The 19,357-nt window shown below is 40.4% G+C and overlaps 1 protein-coding gene and 1 long non-coding RNA gene across 5 annotated transcripts in view; both read left to right on the forward strand.

The window, feature by feature from the left end:
• GRAMD2B (GRAM domain containing 2B) overlaps positions 1–19,357 on the forward strand; it is a 121,396-nt gene that overhangs the window by 39,216 nt on the left and 62,823 nt on the right. Inside the window, exon 1 of one of the 4 annotated variants that reach the window (XM_006056366.4) lies at positions 5,981–6,262. The exons of 2 other annotated variants lie outside the window; for them this stretch is intronic. In XM_006056366.4, coding sequence (XP_006056428.1) covers positions 6,180–6,262 — 83 coding nt within the window. In that variant the 5' untranslated portion in view covers positions 5,981–6,179. Of the gene's footprint in view, positions 1–5,980; positions 6,263–19,357 lie in introns of those variants that run through there. One more of the 4 variants, XM_025293031.3, reaches the window with a different exon arrangement.
• On the forward strand, positions 6,269–16,088 carry LOC123335118. The gene is made up of 2 exons (XR_006553462.2): positions 6,269–9,777; positions 11,856–16,088. It is a non-coding gene; the product is annotated as an uncharacterized LOC123335118 (long non-coding RNA).

Raw genomic sequence — 19,357 nt, forward strand, 5'->3', positions numbered from 1 at the left:
TTAAAGTCATATAATTAAGTTTTTCAGTGTCACTGTACTACTACTGCTAAGTCACTTCAGTCATGTCGGACTCCGTGCGACCCCAGAGACAGCAGCCCACCAGGCTCCCCCGTCCCTGGGATTCTCCAGGCAAGAACACTCGAGTGGGTTGCCATTTCCTTCTCCAATGCATGAAAGTGAAAAGTGAAAGTGAAGTCGATCAGTCGTGTCCAACTCTTAGCGACCCCATGGACTGCAGCCCACCAGGCTCCTCCGTCCATGGGATTCTCCAGGCAAGAGGACTGGAATGGGGTGCCATTGCCTTCTCCGGTCACTGTACTAGCGCTCCTCTGAACTCTCTCAATCTTTTCCCATTTTCTCCTCTGCATAGTGACCTTAAATTGAAAACAGGAATGGTCTGAAGAGAGTTCCTAAAATTATTTTACTTGTGATGTATATTAAATAATATGCATAGTTAAATTATTACAGCACTTCCAGGTTGCATATTGATAAGAGCATCAACATCTTCTAAGACATACGTCATCAGACATTATGCATAAAATTACAGGATTGTGATGACACTTTACATGTGCTAATATTGGCTAATAATTACATACCCTGCCCTGTGTTGTAAATTACATAACTACTTGACCATATATTGCAACCAAATAGCCACTCAAATCTCCAAACTCATATTTGAACTCTGCCCCAAGACTACGGACAGATGTCCAGTGTATCTGATCATGTTAAAAGCAGACCACAATCTGATCAATATTTTACTGAAGAAAAACTGCACAACTTGAAAGTTTCGAGTTGAGCTTTATTTGAGGATCGTACTGAGGACTATGTCCCAGGAGACAGTCTCTCATAGCAAAGAGGTAGAGGAGGCAACAGAGGAGCCAGGATATATACGAGTTTTTTGCTGGGGGGAAAAAAAATATGCAGTCAAATGTCAAAAAGTCACTGCTAATCACAAAGAATAGACATCTCAATGTTTTTAATGTTTTTCTATATGCAGGAAGATATAAGACTCAGCTCATTACAATTATTCCTTAGATATGTATGCATCTTAACTATCTAGTATCTAGGACCAGTATCCAAAGTACAAAAAATCTTCCTGGTTTTCTCTATCCTGAATTCCCCTCAGGGTGCACCATCGATGGGTACCTGGAGTGGCTAATGGCTTGATCCTTGTAGAAAAGAGATGATGGGCAACATACTTTGTTTAGGAAATGTCAGGCAATGTTCTCTGTTCACAATATTCTAAGCTATTGAATGGAAACCCCTATATCCTGAAAGGTGATGGGTTAGACATTTTCTGCTAGAACTGCTTCAACACCTGGAAAAAGTATCAGCTAGAATTTTTCTTTGATATCAGAAAGAAGAAATTTTGTTCCCAGAGGCTTGTAGGAAGGAAAATAGAGTGTAGAGCTTTTTTTTCACTGGTGTGAAATCAAAAAGTATCCCCACAATGTATTTTAGACATAATCTTATGTCTATTTTATCACACTATAATTAAGTTTCCCCTATTGTTTCACTGCTGTGCATGCTCAGTCGCTCAGTTGTGTCGACTCTTTGCAAGCCCTTGGACTGTAGCCCACCAGGCTCCTTTGTCCATGGAATCTCCCAGGCAAGAATACTGGAATGAGTTGCCATTTCCTTCTCCAGGACATCTTCCTGATCCAGGAATCAAACCTGGGTCTCCTGCATTGGCAGGAGGATTCTTTACCACTGAGCCACCAGGGAAGCCTTATTGTAGAACAGCTCAAATTATGAAGCTGTCTGACAGCATCTTTTACACTTAATCAAATGCCACTAAGTAAAATAATGTCATTTACTAGCTCCTTTCTTTCTTTTTTTAAAATTCATTTGGCTTCACCAGGTCTTAGTTGCAGCACACAGGATCTTTGTTGTAGGATCCAGGATCTGGTTGCCTGATCAGAGATCAAACCCAGGCCCCTCACACTGAGAGGAGAGAGTCTTAGCCACTGGACCACCAGGGAAGTCCCCCTAGCTCCTTTCTAATTCCTCCCCACTCTATCAACTATTTTCCCCACCTGCTGCTCCTCAAATTCCTCCCTTACCCCTACCTTTCTCTCCCTTTCTCACTTAAGATCACACTTCTGGAATTCCTCATCTCAGGCACTGAGGAACACATTTCAGGGCAACTCAGTACTCAGTTCAACTGTAAGCCTGTGTGGGGAAGCTATGAATACTTGCCCTTACTCATGCATCAGAAGAAATCTGACCATGGTTTCTAGAACCTAATACTACCAAAAGACCCAGCATTTCACTCCTAGGTATATACCCAAAAGAATTGAAAGTAGGAACTCAAACAAATATTTGTACATCAGTGTTCATTCCAGAATTATTCACAATAGCCAAAAGGTAGAAACAATCCAAGTGTTCCAGGGATGAATGAATAAACAAGTGTGGAATATGCATATACAATCAAATATTATTTAACAACAACAAAAAAGAGAATAAAATACTAATAAATGCTACAACTTGGATGGACCTGGAAACATTATGCTTCATGAAATAAAGCAGACACAGAAGGAAAAATGTTGTCTGATTCCACTTTCATGAAGGCCCCAGAATAGAGAAATTCATAGTGACAGAAAATAGAATAGACATTACCAAGGCCTGGGAGAAGGTGGGATGGAGGAATTATTGTTGAATAGATATAGTTATGTTGGGGTGATTTTTTTAAGTTTTGAGTCTAGATGGTGGCGATGGTTACATACATCATGAATGTAATGTCCCTAAATTGTACACTTACCAATGCTTAAAATATTATGTTACATAGCTTTAACAGCAATACAAAAAATTACTTAGGGGGCCGAAAAGTCATTTCTGATCTGAATCCTGCAGTGAGGGTGGCTTGAAGTACACCTGAGTTTTAATGAGAGAGTCACTACCCAGAGTTTGGGATGGTGGTAACCTCCTCTATATTCTAAATCCACGCTCATCCCAAGTATAATGGTGAACTAGAGAAGGGACCGGGAGCCTGAAGGCATGAGTAATATCTCCAAGCCTCTGGGTCACCCAGAGCCTTCCCCACCCTGCCCAGCGAGGCTCGTGCAGAGGAAAAAAAAAAACAGGGAGAGAGAGACATCTGACCAAGCCAACTCAAATGGAATTTCTGTAAACTTTTTTCTCTTACTTATTTTTCAAGTGTCATGAGAGTCATTTTTGGAGCAAGAAGGTCACAAAATGATGCTTTTGTCCTCTCAGCTACTAAACATAGAGGGAACAGTAAAACTTCGGAAAGGACTTTCACTTTCAAAATGTTTGAGGTTATTTAGAAGGATAGGTTTTGGTTTTTTTATACACACATTGTTGACCGAAAAAAGTGCACAACCTAAAAGTTGAGAATTATATTGTATTCCATGGAATGGGAGACAGTTTCTCAGATTGCTCTGAGGCACTGTTCCAAAGAGGTAAGGGGGGAGCCAGGTTATAGTTTTCGCAAAAAAACAAAAACAAAGCCCTAACAACACAGGTAGTTGAACCAAAAGATTACTGTTAAAGAAAGCCAGAAACTTCAAATTAATAAATTTAGCATTTTTCTATGTAAGGGAAGATGCAAGAATCTGGGTTTATTGAAATAATACCTTTGATGTGCACATTAACTGTCTAGGGCCAGTATCCTGTTTTTCTCCATCGTGAATCCCCTCAGGGTGCACAGTTGTGGGTAGCTCCTGTGGCTTGTTGGCAGGCAACATTTTTCCTCCACAAATAAATGCTATGGTTGCCTATTCTTTGTAATTGTTCTTAAATCTAAAATCATTTTTAAAAGAAAAATTGAAAGCAGCCCCAGAGCATAGAGTCAGTCATTTTTTTTTTTCCCCAGCCATAAAGTTAAACCTCCAACAATAAGGTTTTATATTAGTTTTTCTTAATCCTAACTACTCTGTAGTAAATCAGAAATCTACCAACACATACCTTATTTGCTATTGTAGGGGAGCAAAATTTGCCATTCCGAAATGTATCCATTTGGCACGCAGATTATTTCAAGCTAAAAATAATCAAGGCTCAAAAGATTGGAGAAGAATCTTTGACGTCTCCTCTAACTGCCAAAGAAAATTTAGCTAGACCTGATCCAGGAAGGGACTTGCCACTGTAGATTACTACAGTATGATACAAACTAGGCGTGTACACAGGGAGGAACCTAAGCAGTGTCTGTTTGTTAAAATTCCTCTCTGTGTTCCATTGTTTCTGTATGGCCCAGCAAACATTTTATCAAACATTTGCTCATTTTCATCTTTTTGTGAATGGCCTTCCTTCCCTTTTGTGGATAAGAATGTTGCCTGCCGTATTAGTAAACAACAGATATTACAGACCCATCAAGTCATCAACCACATGGCACCCACAACTGTGCACCCTGATGGGATTTAGGATGGAAAAAAGGACACTGGCCCTAGACAGTTAAGGTGGATATCAAGGAACAATTTCAATAAATACAGAGTCTTGCATCTCCCCACAGTCAGTTCAGTCAGTTCAGTCGCTCAGTCGTGTCCGACTCTTTGTGACCCCATGAATTGCAGCACACCAGGCCTCCCTGTCCATCACCAACTCCCGGAGTTTACCCAAACTCATGTCCATCGAGTCAGTGATGCCATCGAGTCTGTGATGCCATCCAGCCATCTCATCCTCTGTCGTCCCCTGCTCCGCCTAGAAAAGTGCTAAATTCATTAACTGAGATGTCTGTTTTTTCTTTGCTTGCTAAGGCACTTCAGTTGTGTCCAACTCTTTGCCACTTTATCAACTGTAGCCCGACAGGTTCCTCTGTCCACGGCATTCTCTAGGCAAGAATACTGAAGTGCATTGCCATGGCCTCCTCCAGGGGATCTTCCTAACCCAGGGATAGAAGCCACCTCTCTTATGTTTCCTGCATTGGCAGGTGGGTTCTTTACCACTAGTGCCACCTGGGAAGCTCAATTATTCTTTGATTAATAGTCATCTTTTAAGGTTTTGGTTGCCAAAACTGCTATATATCCTGGCTCTTCCCTTACTTCAGGTCAGTCTTTTAGTACCATCCGAAAGGCTGTCTGATGGGCTTAAGTCTGTCAAATAAAACATAATTCTCAACTTTTAGGTTGGGCAGGGTTTTTTTTGTTTTTTTGGTTTTTTTTCAGTTGACACTTTGAAGTCCCAAATCCCTGCCTGCCCCATTCTCTTTTCTCAGGTGGCTCATAAGCCTCAATTGCCTGACTTGTCCTTGGGTCTCATATGTTTGGGCAGTTCCCTGAACGCAGGTAATTAAATTTGATCTTATCCTGTTAATCTATCTCACTTCAGTGTAATTCTTCAACTAGCCAGAAGAATCTAGAAGGGCAGAGGAAAGTTTTTTCTTTCCTCTCTCTACTAAGTGGATGTTTAGAATAATGCCTGGAACATGGTAGCTCTGAGTAAGTGGATGCTCCAAACACAAAACTTCAGACAGAATCAGCAAGATGGGAAAGAAGAGGCATTCGTTTCATTGGCTGGGCGCATAGTAGGCAAGTTGCTGGTGAGATTGTGATGGCTGCTTCTCCATCCTCCCCTCTGCCCTCATCAACTAGGAAGGGTTAACCAGGCAACCAGCTCATATCACCTCTGCTGCACGACCGATCTATTGCTTAAGCTCTGTCAGGCAGTCCTCAAGAAGGCTACACCCTGCTTGAATAATATGGGCTGGGGAACAGGCCAGCCTACCCAGCGCATCCGTGCGCGATAAGCCCTATGGTTTCCTGTATCTACAGCTGGTTGCCCACTGTTCAACCTCCGTAGTTACAGTCTAAATAGGAGAAGAAAAAAAAAAAAAAAAGGCCCAGTTTCCTAGGAGGCTACTTATAGGGTGCCGGGTTAGGCAAATGTTTCACCTGCTTGGCCAATTAGCTTCCTCTCCCAGAAAGACGAGTTCTACAGGTTTCCTTTTTCTCTTCCTCTGCCTCCTGGGTTGGGAGGAGAAGCTGTCACTTCGCTTCGACCCTCCCCTTCCCTCCCTCCCGGTTCGGCCCCTCTCGCCCGGACCAATCGCGCCGGCCCGAACGTGTCCAGGTTGGCGGCCCCCGGCGCGGGCGGCCCGGATGCACCGAGCGGCCCAGGGCGCGGGGAGGGCGCGGCGGGCTCGCGGGGCCTGCAACCCGGACGGTGGGAGCCGGGGAAGCGGGGAGGAGGAGACGGTGTGAAGGTGCCCTCCAGACGTGGCCCTGATGACCGAACTACAGCAAGATGTGGACGACACAAAGTCTGCCAAAGTGCTCGGGAAGAGGGAGAGCAAAGTTGGCTCAGCCCAGTAAGTATCCTCCGGTGGACCCAGCCGGGGCGGGAGGACGCGCGCTGCCCAAACTTCGCCAGGGGCGAGCTGGAAGTGGACACGGCTTTCTGGAGCTTTAAACGTGGACAGACTTGTGCTTGAACTCTTTCTGTGGCGCCCGGCCTTTTTTTTTTTTTTTTTTGCCCCCGATTCTATAGTAGAGAAAAGGCATGGCAGAGTTTTGTGGAATGCACTGCAGCATGCATACCCGCGGGGCTGGGAATTATTTGAGCCGAAAGCACCGTTGGTGTTTTATAAATCCCAAGGGAGGTCTGGGGCGAACTTTCAGATTTCCAAGCCGAGAAACAGCGCTTCACATTTATTCTAATTGTCTTACTTCTTAAGGACGCGTGTGGAGATGCCGCTGTCTCGTAGATGGCATCTTATCAGTAGCTTCACAACGATGCGTATTTTGTCATTCTGATTCGGACGTGAGGGTGTTTTTCCCTCATCCCCTTCCCTGTTTACCCTCTAGAGACCACAAAAATAGTGGAAAACATGAAACATGTTTTATTCCCGCCCCCCTCAAAGACTGCCTGCCTTTGTTGGATACTTAACACAAACTTGTTACACAGTTTTTAAAAGTGTATAAAAAGGGAGGATGCGGGGGTGGGGTGGGGAAGCACAAGGAAAGTATAACAAAATAAAACACAACAAATATTGGACGGTGACTGTCCTCTTAAAGGACTCTTGTGGGTAATAGGATTTGCACATTGTTTGACCTATAAACTCTTCTGGTTTAAGAAACTCAAATATTTGATCACAAGGATTGGCTTCATGTAACATTTATCGCATGTACTTAAAAAAAAAAATCCAGAATTATGGTTGTTGTATGATTGTTATTCCTAAACTCTTCTTTTAAAAAGGAGAAGAATCTTTATTTGCTTATTTTCTACATCACTATAACATTAAGTAGGAGTAAAGTAAATATCTAAATAAGCCCAGTTTTACTTTTTATGGTACCAAGCTGTTGGGTATCTAAAATGCTTTATTGATAGTAATATAAAAAGATGATACACTTTTTAATAGTAAAGATTCAATCAAAAAAAAAAAGAGAAAAGATTAAAAAAAATCCAATCCCCATCATTCATTATTTCAGCATTTACTGGTTTTTTAAAAACACAGCCTGGTTCAACATAAAGATGTGCATTTGCAAAAGCATATTCCACCTATTTATTTGAAGTTTGAGCTGACCTTTTAGAAAAAAGAATAGCTTTTATTCACTGCTTTGATTTGTGGTTTCAAAAGCTTTGGTCACATTCTCTTCCAGTGTCTGCTTTCTTTGGCTTCTCTTACATTTTCCCTCCATCTTCGTCAACATAAGCTGATGTTCTTTCCTTTCTACTGATTGAAAAAAGATGATTGAGGGAAAAATTCCTATAGGTATAACTCTCACAACATATTCTTGTTTCCTCGCCCCCAAATAAAATCCATATTTTATACTAATAATTCAAACCCAAGAAAAAGATGAACTAGCAAATGATGTAGATTTCCTTTGTACTTAATCATTCTTTTATAAACTTTACTTCCCTGAATAAGAGGTTTCACCATTTCATAGATGTCTGGGGTGGTAATGGGCACAGGGAAGACTGGAACTCTAAACGCCTAGTTCAGAACTCATCCAAAGGCAGTATTTATTTCCAGCTACACAAGGCAGAATGAGTCAAGTCTACCCCACAGATCTTAAGTTTTAAGTTATCACATTCCTAGTCCTTTAGGTACTCAGTCAATGAGCTCATTTTGATTGATTGCAAACGTCTATTATAGACTAAATGTCTGCTATTTAGACTAATTTAGTTAAACTAAAACTCTTTAGATATTGAGAAAATAATTACGTAGAATATAGGCACCACAGCAGTAAAGCTTAAGGCCCCAAACGGCCAGCCCCTTCCTTTGAAGCCCATTCCATTTCACAAATTCATTTCAGTTCTATAAATATTGGAATATTTACTGTTTCTTCAATAACGGTGGGGAATACAAGAATGAATGTGATTCGGTATCCATCCTTCTGTACCTCCAAGAGTAGCGTTGAGGGGAGGCACACATGTGTATTACCATTAAACGCAAAAGAATCTATAAAAAGTTTGGCCTACAACTGAATCTTCTCCACAGTTCGGATGTTTATCCATTTGGCAGTCCTTGGTTTATTGGGGTCTTGGTTTGCTTTTCCCAACAAAATGGTAATTCCTAGATCCATTGAAGTCACTTCTGATTCAGTCTAAGATTTTAGACACCATTTTATTCTGAGCTCTTAACCTCTTGCTTTGGTAACAGAATAAATGTCATTTAAAGACATAGGTAGATATATTATCACAGTGATATTGCTGTGATAATTCCATATTTGAAGTCATGGTGACATTTTTATGCTTGGAAACTCAAGTCAAACTTCTCTGTTTTGAATTTCCTGTTTTAGATTAATTATCACTAAACTCCCAAGTTGTTGAAACCTGGGTGTCCCAAGGGACATTTTCTTCAAGCGTGTTAGAATGGCTTGCTCCCTCCCCAGTCTCTACATCTGTAACTTCACCCACATGAGCCTCATCACCTAAGACCTTAGCCTCTTAATTAATAATAGATGCCAATTATGGAGAATGCCTGCTATGTTACAGACCATGTGCTCAAAACTTTGCATTCATTTTCATACAAATTCAGATCGACACTATGATTATGGCCATTTTTAAGTAGTAACATTGAAACTCTAAGAAGTAACTCGGCAGGCAGAGACACAGTTAATAAGAGAACAGCTCATTTCAAGTCCAGGACTCCTCTAAGTCTAGAGCCTGAACTTGCATCTTTATCTCTACTCCTATACTGCGGAAACTTTGATGGCCCTCTATGACCTACTCTAAGAAACAGGCTCCTCTGCCAAGAATTTAAGACCGTTGATGATCTGGACACACATAGACCATTTCCTAATACACGTTTCCTAGTACTAGTCAGCTTGCACAGAAGCTTGCACGGATTCTGCAGCCAACAGTCAAAGCAGCAGCTCTGTAATTCAGAGGTGATAACGCAGAAGAATAAGTAGTATTCGGTCGTAGTACTGAATCAAGCTTCCTCATCCTTCCCACCTCCTCAGCTCTATTACTTTGCTCAAGCAGTGTGCTCTCTTCTTTCTTAAGATACTTCTGTAAATCAGCTCAAGCTTTCCTTCATTTAAAGCCTCTCCTATCACTGGCCACACTCTCCTCTTTCTTACCAGTGCTCACTTTGTATGTATGTGGTCAGCCCAGAGACGTGAGCTGCTACTGTTATTGATTTTTATTAATAGTTAATGTTTACATAATATTTAGTATGTACAGAGTACTGCTTTGTTAACATATATTAATTCAGACACTAGTCCAGTGTACCTTAGTTAACTGTCCCCAAATAAATTGCAAAGTCCAGTCACATTTTTTTTGTATTGAATTTCTCAAAGAACTTGGCCAATAATCACTTTCAGTAACTATCTGTTGATGAACTATGAAGGCTAAGACCCATCCCACCTACTTAAGGTATGTAATATGCTTATAGCTGACTTTCAGTTTGACTATCTCAAGGGAAATTATACTTTTAATCAAATTTTCTGTCAGTAGCAGGAGAATTTTTAGATGCCTTTACTTGCCTGCGGAGAAGGCAATGGCACCCCACTCCAGTACACTTGCCTGGAAAATCCCGTGGACGGAGGAGCCTGGTAGGCTGCAGTCCATGGGGTCGTTAAGAGTCGGACACGACTGAGTGTCTTAAGTTTGACTTTTCACTTTCATGCATTGGAGAAGGAAATGGCAACCCACTCCAGTGTTCTTGCCTGGAGAATCCCTGGTGGGCTGCCGTCTGTGGGGTCGCACAGAGTTGGACACGATTGAAGCAATTTAGCAGCCGTAGCAGCAATTACTTGCCTGAGAGCTGTGGCTTATTTATTCATCTTTGTGCTAGAAGTGAGACTGCATATTTGCTTACCACCAAAGTACATATTTGACTTAAAAAATAACACCCCCCCCCTTTTTTTAACCAAGAATTGGTAGTTTTTGCTGCATATTTCTTTTTGAGAGCCTAGTTTTTCTCTGCTTTATCTTTTTCATTCTTGATTTTGTTCATGTTCACAATACACAGATATTTCTAATGTAGACTAACTTTTTTAGATACACTTTTATGTCTTAAAGTCTCTGATGGATCCAATTTAGTAATGGCCTAGTTACTTTTAATGAATTTCAAAAAGTATCTAAAACTAATACATAATTCTGGGCAGTTGATTCATATTTCAAATAATGAATTATATCACATATAACATATACTTGTGATACAATTTGGTTTTCTAATACTAATTTTTTTAGTACACAGCTGTTGATTTATTTTTGGCTGCACTGGGTCTTTGTTGCTGCGTGCAGGCTTTCTCTAGTTATGGCGTGCAGGGGCTACTCCCTAGTTGCAGTGTTCAGGCTTCTCATTGCAGTAGTGGTTTCTCTCGTTGCAGAGCACAGGCTCTAAAGCAGTGGGCTTAGCTGTGCCTTGGCATGCCCACATGAGCAGGGATCTAACCTGTGTCCCCTGCATTGACAGGTGAATTCTTAAATACTGGACCGCCAGGGAATTCCCTGCAGTTTGAATTTCAAACATTTAAGCTTTAATACCTTAGGACATAATAATTCTAGAAATTTATTCAGTTTCTTATATGTGGAGAAAGAGAAGGTAAATGAAAGAAAAAGTGAATTTGCTCAGTCGTGTCCGACTCTTTGCGACTCTGTGGACTGTAGCCTACCAGGCTCCTCCATCCATGGGATTCTCCAGGCGAGAAGACTGGAGTGGGTTGCCATTTCCTTCTCCAGGGGATCTTCCCCACCCAGGAATTGAACCTGGATCTCCCACATTGCAGGAAGACTCTTTAACCTCTGAGCCACCAGGGAAGCATGCAATATAAGCATTTTTACCTTCAAAGGAAGTTCTCTGGGATTATCAAGAAATAATAATTATTTGCGAGATATACTTTAACTTTAAATAGTGAATTCAAATAAAAATAAATTACCTGTAGTGAAGGTATTTATCTTCCAATTACATTGTCCTTGTGGGTACTTGACAAACAGAAGGGTTGCAGTTGGGGCTTGATCTTGCATTGGAAGCAAGAGGAGTAAAGATGAATACTTATTGAATGTAGCTTGATTTCTTAGTGCTTTCTTAACTCCAGACTTTGAAAGTGCCTATTTAGTAAGAAAATCTCTATAATTTTTTGTATATTATATATCTTCCCATAGGTGTGTATATTTTTTTTCTTTTTTAATTCTAATTTTCAGGTAACTCTGACAGGATATCCATGGTACTTTTTAATATAAACTTCTGGATAAGAGGAAAAAATTATAACATATTAGAAAATATTTAAATTGTATTAAGGTACAGTGCTTAATTGAGGAGTTTGAAAAAATGGAGAAAAATAAAGTGTTCTAGTTTGAACTGTTTTGAAAAGAAATTTAATGACCCAAATCAGCTCCATGGCTAAATGTCATTAGAAATTGCTAATTTGTCAAGGCAGTACAGAAAAAGATTAAGAAAGCAGGCTCTAGAAAACGAGGATTTGAAATATGACTTTCTTGTCTTCTAGGAATGTGACCCTTTAGGTGTTACTTAGCACCTCCAAGCTTTGTTATATAAAGAATAATAAAGTCAGCTGTGGAAATTCCCTGGCAGTCCCGTGGTTGAAACTCCAATCTTCCACTGCCCCAGAGCACAGGTTCAGTCCTCAGTCAGGAAACATCCAGCAAACCCCATGGCACGGCAAAAAATAAATAAAGTCAGCTGTTTCATATAGGTTTGCTTTGAGGTTTAACTGGGAAACGTCAGAAACTTATTTCATCTAGTTCCTGAAATGGTTGTGAGTGAGAGTGAAGTCGCTCCGTCATGTCCAACTGTTTGCGACCCTGTGGACTGTAGCCCACCAGCCTCCTCTGTCCATGGGATTCTCCTGAAATGGTTAGTGTTCCAGAAACCATGTGGTAGTGCTTGCTGTTGAAGGTCTGGGACATGCTGTGGGGTGGGGAAGAAGAGTGACATAAAATGTACTTAAACAAAATAGTTGAAATTCAAAAGGCCTAGTTCTAACAGTCACAGGTACCAGTGTCCTGTTAAGTAAGCCTCTGTTCCATCAACTAGACTTATCTGGTACTCATGATAGCCACTAAACATTTCCACGAATCCAACTTGGCAGCTTGGTCCTTACTTTATGCTAAAAGGATCCCATGCCATAACTCTTCAGTGGCCTGCCACCTCATTTCCATGTTGCTTACTGATTTGGTGTTCTCCCATCTACTATCAGGGCTTCCCAGATGGCTCAGGGGTCAAAAATTCCGCCTGCCAATGAAGGATACACAAGAGACGCGGGTTTGATCCCTGGGTTAAGAAGATTCCTTGGAGAAGGAAGTGGAAACCCACGCCAATATTCTTGCCATGGCGTCATAGAATTGGACAAGACTGAGTGCACACACACGCACACGGCTATTATCAGTGCATTTCTCTCTGACCCGTTGATTATACATCCTGCGTCCTGGTTCTGAGCTTTTCTGCATGGCTCCTCATCTTTTTTCCTTTGATAAGCAAGCAATATTAATAGATTTATTATTATAGGACACTTGTAAGAGATGCTGGTGGGGAAGCTCTGCCTCGTGGCTCCTCATCTTTAAACTGCTGAGTTGTTTCCATTAGCTAAATTTTCAGCAGACTTGTCCTTTAGCATCTTCCTAATTCTTTAAGTGCCCAGCTTTAGGCATTTTACACATTTTCAAGTGCCATAAAGCACAGGTCCTCCAGAGAAATTCCTCCACTGCCACTTGAATGACTTAAAGTGACTTCTTACTCCTTAAAGAAAAGAGGATATTTTTATCTATGCCTAAATTTGATTATTTACCCTTAGAAGAGAAGCAGAACCAACTTAAACTCCAGTCCCTAATTTATTAATAAACTCATATGTTCTCATTGGTCACTCCACACATACCAGAGGTTCCCACATTCACGATGGGACACGATGACCAAAGATGCTGGTGATTTTTAACAGCTTTATTGAGGCATATTTTACACATCATAAAATTTACCTGTGTCAAGTAGACAATTCAGTGACTTTTAATAACTTTACTGAGTGGTGCACCGTCACTAAAACCAGGTTTTAGAACATTTTCACACACTTCCCCTTTAAGAGCTATTGGGCCCATTTATACTAACACCCATTAGCATGACATAAATTGCAATTTAAAAAATAGTCAAAGTTCATCCCCAGCCCCACTATTTTCTCTCTCTAAATTTCCTGTTTCTGAGCTTTTCATACAAATAGAGTCACATATAATATGTGATCTCTCGTATCTGCTTCTTTCACTTAATATCCTGTTTTTGAGGTTCATCCATGAAGTAGCATGTGTCAGTGGCCCATTCCTTTTCCTTCCCGAATAGTATTCCACTATGTGGATAGACCATTTGTCTGTATGTCCACCTGTTCATGAACATAATGTGTAATGCTGCCTTGAATACGTGTGTGAAAGTTTTTTTGTGGATATATGTTTTCATTTCTCTCAAGCATGTACCTAGGAATGTGACTACTGGATCATATTGTAACTCTGTGTTTTAACTTTTTGAGGAACTGGCAGACTGTTTTCCGAAGCAGCCACACCATGTTACATGCTCACTAGCAGTGTATGAGGGCCCGTGGTTAGATTTAAGAGAAAGTGCTTTCACATAGCAGGGAAACAAGACTGTAAGCACCTTAAAGATATGTCAGTACCTTACACTTAATAACATAACAGGTATCTGTTGCATTGTTAATTGAGTGACATTAATACTTATGATTTTGAAAACTTCCCCCAAACGACAATGTTAAAAAGTTAACTCAGGCTGTCATACTTGGGACCTGTTTTTGCAGTCTCCTAAAATTTTGCATGTAACATTTATTACTGGATTATTTTTAATGATGAAATTTACAAAGAAGAGATTTTTAAACAAGACTATAGTGTTCTCCCATACATGCTAACATATTTAAAAGCTAAAAAATTAAAACAGTATAGATAGGTATAAAATGAAAGTATTCCTCCTCTCTTCTACCTGACCGTTCCTGTTCCTTGTCTCAAAGGTAACCACTTGCCAAGGGTTCAGGTTTTGTTTGTTTTTTTTTTAATAATGTATTTTATTTATTTATTTGGCTGTTCTGCTGGCTCTTGGTTGCGGCACTTGAGATCACTGATCGTTCTGGCGGGCAAGATCTTTTAGTTGCAACATACAGGCTCTCTTTTTTAGTTGGGGCCTCAGAATCTTTAGTTTCGGCATGTGGGATCTAATTCCTTGACCAGGGATCGAACCTGTTCCCCTTGCACTGGAAACACGGAGTCTTAGCCTCTGGACCACCAGAGAAGTCCCTTTGGATTTTGTTCTTATGCTATTGTCATTTAAAGCCAGAGTCAAGTTTTTTTTGTTGATTTTTCTTTTTCTTTAGAATATCCACCTCCCAGTATGACTCTAAGCGTGCTGTACTTGGCACAATGAAGCACCTCGTGAGGTTGTCAGGAGGATTAAGTGTGATCCTACAGTATCTGGACTGTACACTGTAAGAGAGCTAAATAAACAGCAGCCGTTATTCTCATGAACAACTTTTCCCAAACTTCTTTGCAGAATAATTAATTATCTAGGTGACCTGGGCTTCTCTGGTGGCTCAGAGGTAAAGAACCCGCCTGCCAATGCAGGAGACACAGGTTCCATCCCTGGGTTGGGAAGATCCCCTGCAGAAGGAAATGGCACCCCCACTCTGGTATTCTTGCCTGGGAAATCCCATGGACAGAGGGACCTGGCAGGCTACAATCCATGAGGTCGAAAAGAGTCAGACACAGCTTAGCAACTGAGCATGAGCAAGATGACATACAGAGTTTAAATATTGATGAATAAATAAATCCATGAGAACAGAGGTTTGCCTTAGCCAGGTAGACTTGGAGTGTTAGAATGAAGAGTTGATGTCCTACTGACCCATCCTCAAGTTACCAGTTCATCTTCTAATCTTTTCTTTGCCTCTGGCCTACCTGGATGAGCCTAGAAAGACTTCTGGTCAAATGAAGCAGCAAGAAATCTGGACTACCTCGTGAACAACTAGATAAAAGTCACAGTAGTGACAAGACTTGAGCAAAGCAGAGACCGGAAATGGATAAATGGAAATGTGACATTGGAGGCAATGAGTAAGCAGATGGGGAGAGAATAGAAGAGCTTTAGAAAGACGAGAGGAAGATTGAGTCATACTGAAAAGATGAAAAAACAAATGGTACTTCACCACTGACCTGCCTAATCTCCCCCTTCTCTCCTGGAAGATGCTCCTCCTTGTCGCTCCCTGTGCTGCTCTGTGTCTTGTCACTGAAGCGGGGTGGCTGACATGCCTCTCCTTCCCTAATGGAGATGCTAATCTCTGTACAAGTGTTGGTGTTTTCTTAAAGTCCGTGTATGTCAGGTTTATGATTATATCCATGTTTATTACCTTCTAGATTTTTCAAATTGTGTCTTGCATCCTGTTCAATGAGTTAAAAAATGGGAAGAACTCAGAATACTTTAATTTTTGTGTCTTTTACTGTTAAGGATTATTATCTGAAAACAGTTATCTTATGATCCTACAGATTATTTTGAAACATCTAATGTGTAGAGCTATGAAAGCTGCATTGTGAGTTGAGTTGCCATATGTCAACAGTGAAGGAAAACTATTCATCATGACAACTTTTATTATCACTGTACTGTTTCTGTAATTCATAAGAAAATGGTTCCTCATTTGATCTTAACAACTTAAATGTTTGTATAACATGTAAGGTGGTCCTCTGAGAGCCTATGCAAACTGTCAAGAATGTTTTTTCCCCTCCGTCTTCCCCTTCAGCTCATCTGAAGTTGAACTAGTTTTGACATGAACCTGGTAGATAGCTTATATTTTTTCCTGATTTGATCAGAATCTTTTCTGAAATTTTTGTATGCAAAGAATCACAACACATTTTCTAAATTCAAATTCTGAAATCACCAAATGTCACTTTTCAACAGAACCTGAGATGAGAGAGTAATAAATGGTATATGAGCTAGGAGAAAGGCAATATTCTACGTTGATAAGGACCAGAGAGATTTGCTCATGTTGTCAGCTGACATTTATTCAGGAGTTCTGTGTATTGGGCACTGTGCTGAGTGGCATGCCAGTCACCAAGATGAAGATGGGGCCCGTGCCCATACGAAAAAGAGTAAAGGAAAGGAAGATTTTTTTTGAGATTTCTTTCAAAGAAGAAACTAGGTAGCTCCAGAAAATGTATATCAAATATAGCAGCTGATATATTTAGATGAGATGAGATAATATCATTGTTATATGCTAGACCCTTTTCAAAGTACTTGTATATATATACATGTACAAAGGAAGGGACAGTTACCATCACATTTTTATGCATAACAGAGGCACAGTGACTTGCCCAAGTTTATAATAGCTGTTGAAATGTTGGAGCCAGAATTCAAATATAGGCAGTCTAATCTGAGCCAGGCTCCTAAAATCAATCATTCTACAGGCTCAATAGAGTTGGGAAGAGCAAAAAATGCAGAAGACAAAGTGGCTTCCATTAGGTATCTGTGCAGCCCAGTTTAGGTTTCTTAACTTTTATAGGTCTGCTTTCTCAACTATAAAACCAAGACTCATTTCCTTTCTTCCTCATTTCCTTCCTTTCTCCAGTTCTAACACTGAAAGGATTCCTAATGGTCTTTTAGAGGACAGAGTAGAGAGAGCACCTGTAGCTGCCAGTTGGGAGCCAGTGCTCCGTGCGCTGTTAGACACAGGTGCCTTTCTGGATTCTTTTGTCTCCATCTGAGCTCACACCTGACTATGTAGACCTGAAACTTTATTGTTTCAGTTCCAGCTTCACATGGTGATTTGCATAGCAGTCATTCAGATTCTGATTTTTAAAAACCATGGTTAAGTTCTTCTTTGCAGAAGTACATAGTGTTTCTGTAATGTGCCCGATTTTGTTTTTAAAACCATGTGAATTTTTTTAAGTAATTGCTGAAGGCACCAAGAACTTTTGTAAAAATTCTGCAATTGCACAGAATCTTTTTGAAATTCTTGCGAAGTTACTTTCAGAGCCTGGAGCTCATTCTTTGAATAGTCATAAGGTTGGCAAATCCTCTTTCTTTGAAAATGAATTCAATTTTGGGAAACAGCCTGAAACCAAATTTGGGGAATAAGAATAGTTTAAACACCTTTAAACCAGTCTATGGATAAGATCATTTTTGATCCAAAAAGATGTGACTATAAAATAATAAGTCGGAATTTCTGATGAGACTTACAAACCAATTTCTACACCCAATTTAGGCTTATTTGTAACCTCATTATGAAAACAGTAAAATGTTCTACTTATTGTTCTGTTCTAAAATCTTTTTCAGTGTATATAATCTACCCATGTAGGTGTTGGGCCTGTGATAGGCATTTAAAAATACTTTGAGGATACAAATGTAACAGGCGATGACTTTTTTCTTGAGGAGTATGCCCTACATATGAATAATGGAAAACAGCTTTTGAAAAACATTTCCGTGAGTTTAGACAGTGACATAAGCGAAAGGCTCAGTTATCACAATCATCTTGTTCTCTCTTCTGCTTCATTATACACTGGGGATTTGTATACACATTATATTTTCTCAGGTCCACTCCCCATATCCTCAGTTTATACCAGATGGACTTTCCCACTGGTGTATTCAAGGCATGACTCATGCCTTTCCCATATGATAGCAATCAATTAGCTATGAAGCTTGTGAGGCTTTCCGTTTTTCTGTTCTTGTTTTTTTTCCATTCTAATTGTTACCTGCTAGTTAATATCTGTGAGCTGACTGGTCTACTACCTACCAGTCCTGGAGCCTACTTAAAAACAAGCATATTTTGTTATTCCCTTTTCTTGCTTTTGAGTTGGAATGGATTCCTTATCATAGCATATCTCAGATCTGATTTGAATCTCGTGTTGTTTGGTAACTTCTATGTAACATATCTCTACTGTTCTCTAATTCAGAGTAATTAAGCAAGCATTTCTTTTTTTTTTTTAATTGGAGGCTAATTACTTTACAATATTGTGGTGGTTTTGGCCATACATGCACATGTATCAGCCACGGGTGTACATGTGTTCCCTATCCTGAAACCCTCCCCCACCTCCCTCCCCATCCCATCCCTCAGGGTCATCCCAGTGCACCAGCCCTGAGCACCCTGCCTCATGCATCGAACCTGGACTGGCGATCTATTTTACATATGATAATATACATGTTTCAGTGCTATTCTCTCAAATCATCCCACCCTTACTTTCTCCCACAGAGTCCAACAGTCTGTTCTTTACATCTGTGTCTCTTCTGCTGTCTCGCATGTAGGGTCATCATTACCATCTTTCTAAATTCCATATATATGTGTTAATATACTGTATTGGTGTTTTTCTTTCTGGCTTATTACACTCTGTATAATAGGCTCCAGTTTCATCTACCTTATTAGAACTGATTCAAATGTGTTCTTTTTAATAGCTGAGTAATATTCCATTGTGTATATGTACCACAGCTTTCTTATCCATTCGTCTGCTGATGGACATCTAGGTTGCTTCCATGTCCTGGCTATTATAAACAGTGCTGCGATGAACATTGGGGTACACGTGTCTCTTTCCCTTCTGGTTTCCTCGGTGTGTATGCCTAGCAGTGGGATTGCTGGGTCGTATGGCAGTTTTATTTCCAGTTTTTTAAGGAATCTCCACACTCTTCTCCATAGTGGCTGTACTAGTTTGCATTCCCACCAATAGTGTAAGAGGGTTCCTTTTTCTCCACACCCTCTCCAGCATTTATTGTTTGTAGACTTTTTGATAGCAGCCATTCCGACCGGCGTGAGATGGGACCTCGTTTTTAATCATGTACTCTGTACTGGGAATGCATGACTGAGTGAGATGTAGACAGTGCATCTGAGTGAGAGTTTTAGGAGCTCTCAGTCTGGTGAGAGGAGCATGGAACACACATACACACACCCCACACACACAAGCAATACTGTGTGATAAAAATTCCACAATAATTCTCAAATGCTAATAGAAATGGTATAGCTCATTACCTCCAAATAGC

The sequence above is a fragment of the Bubalus bubalis genome, chromosome 9 (genome assembly GCF_019923935.1).
Source record: "Bubalus bubalis isolate 160015118507 breed Murrah chromosome 9, NDDB_SH_1, whole genome shotgun sequence".
Taxonomy (NCBI): Eukaryota; Metazoa; Chordata; class Mammalia; order Artiodactyla; family Bovidae; genus Bubalus; species Bubalus bubalis.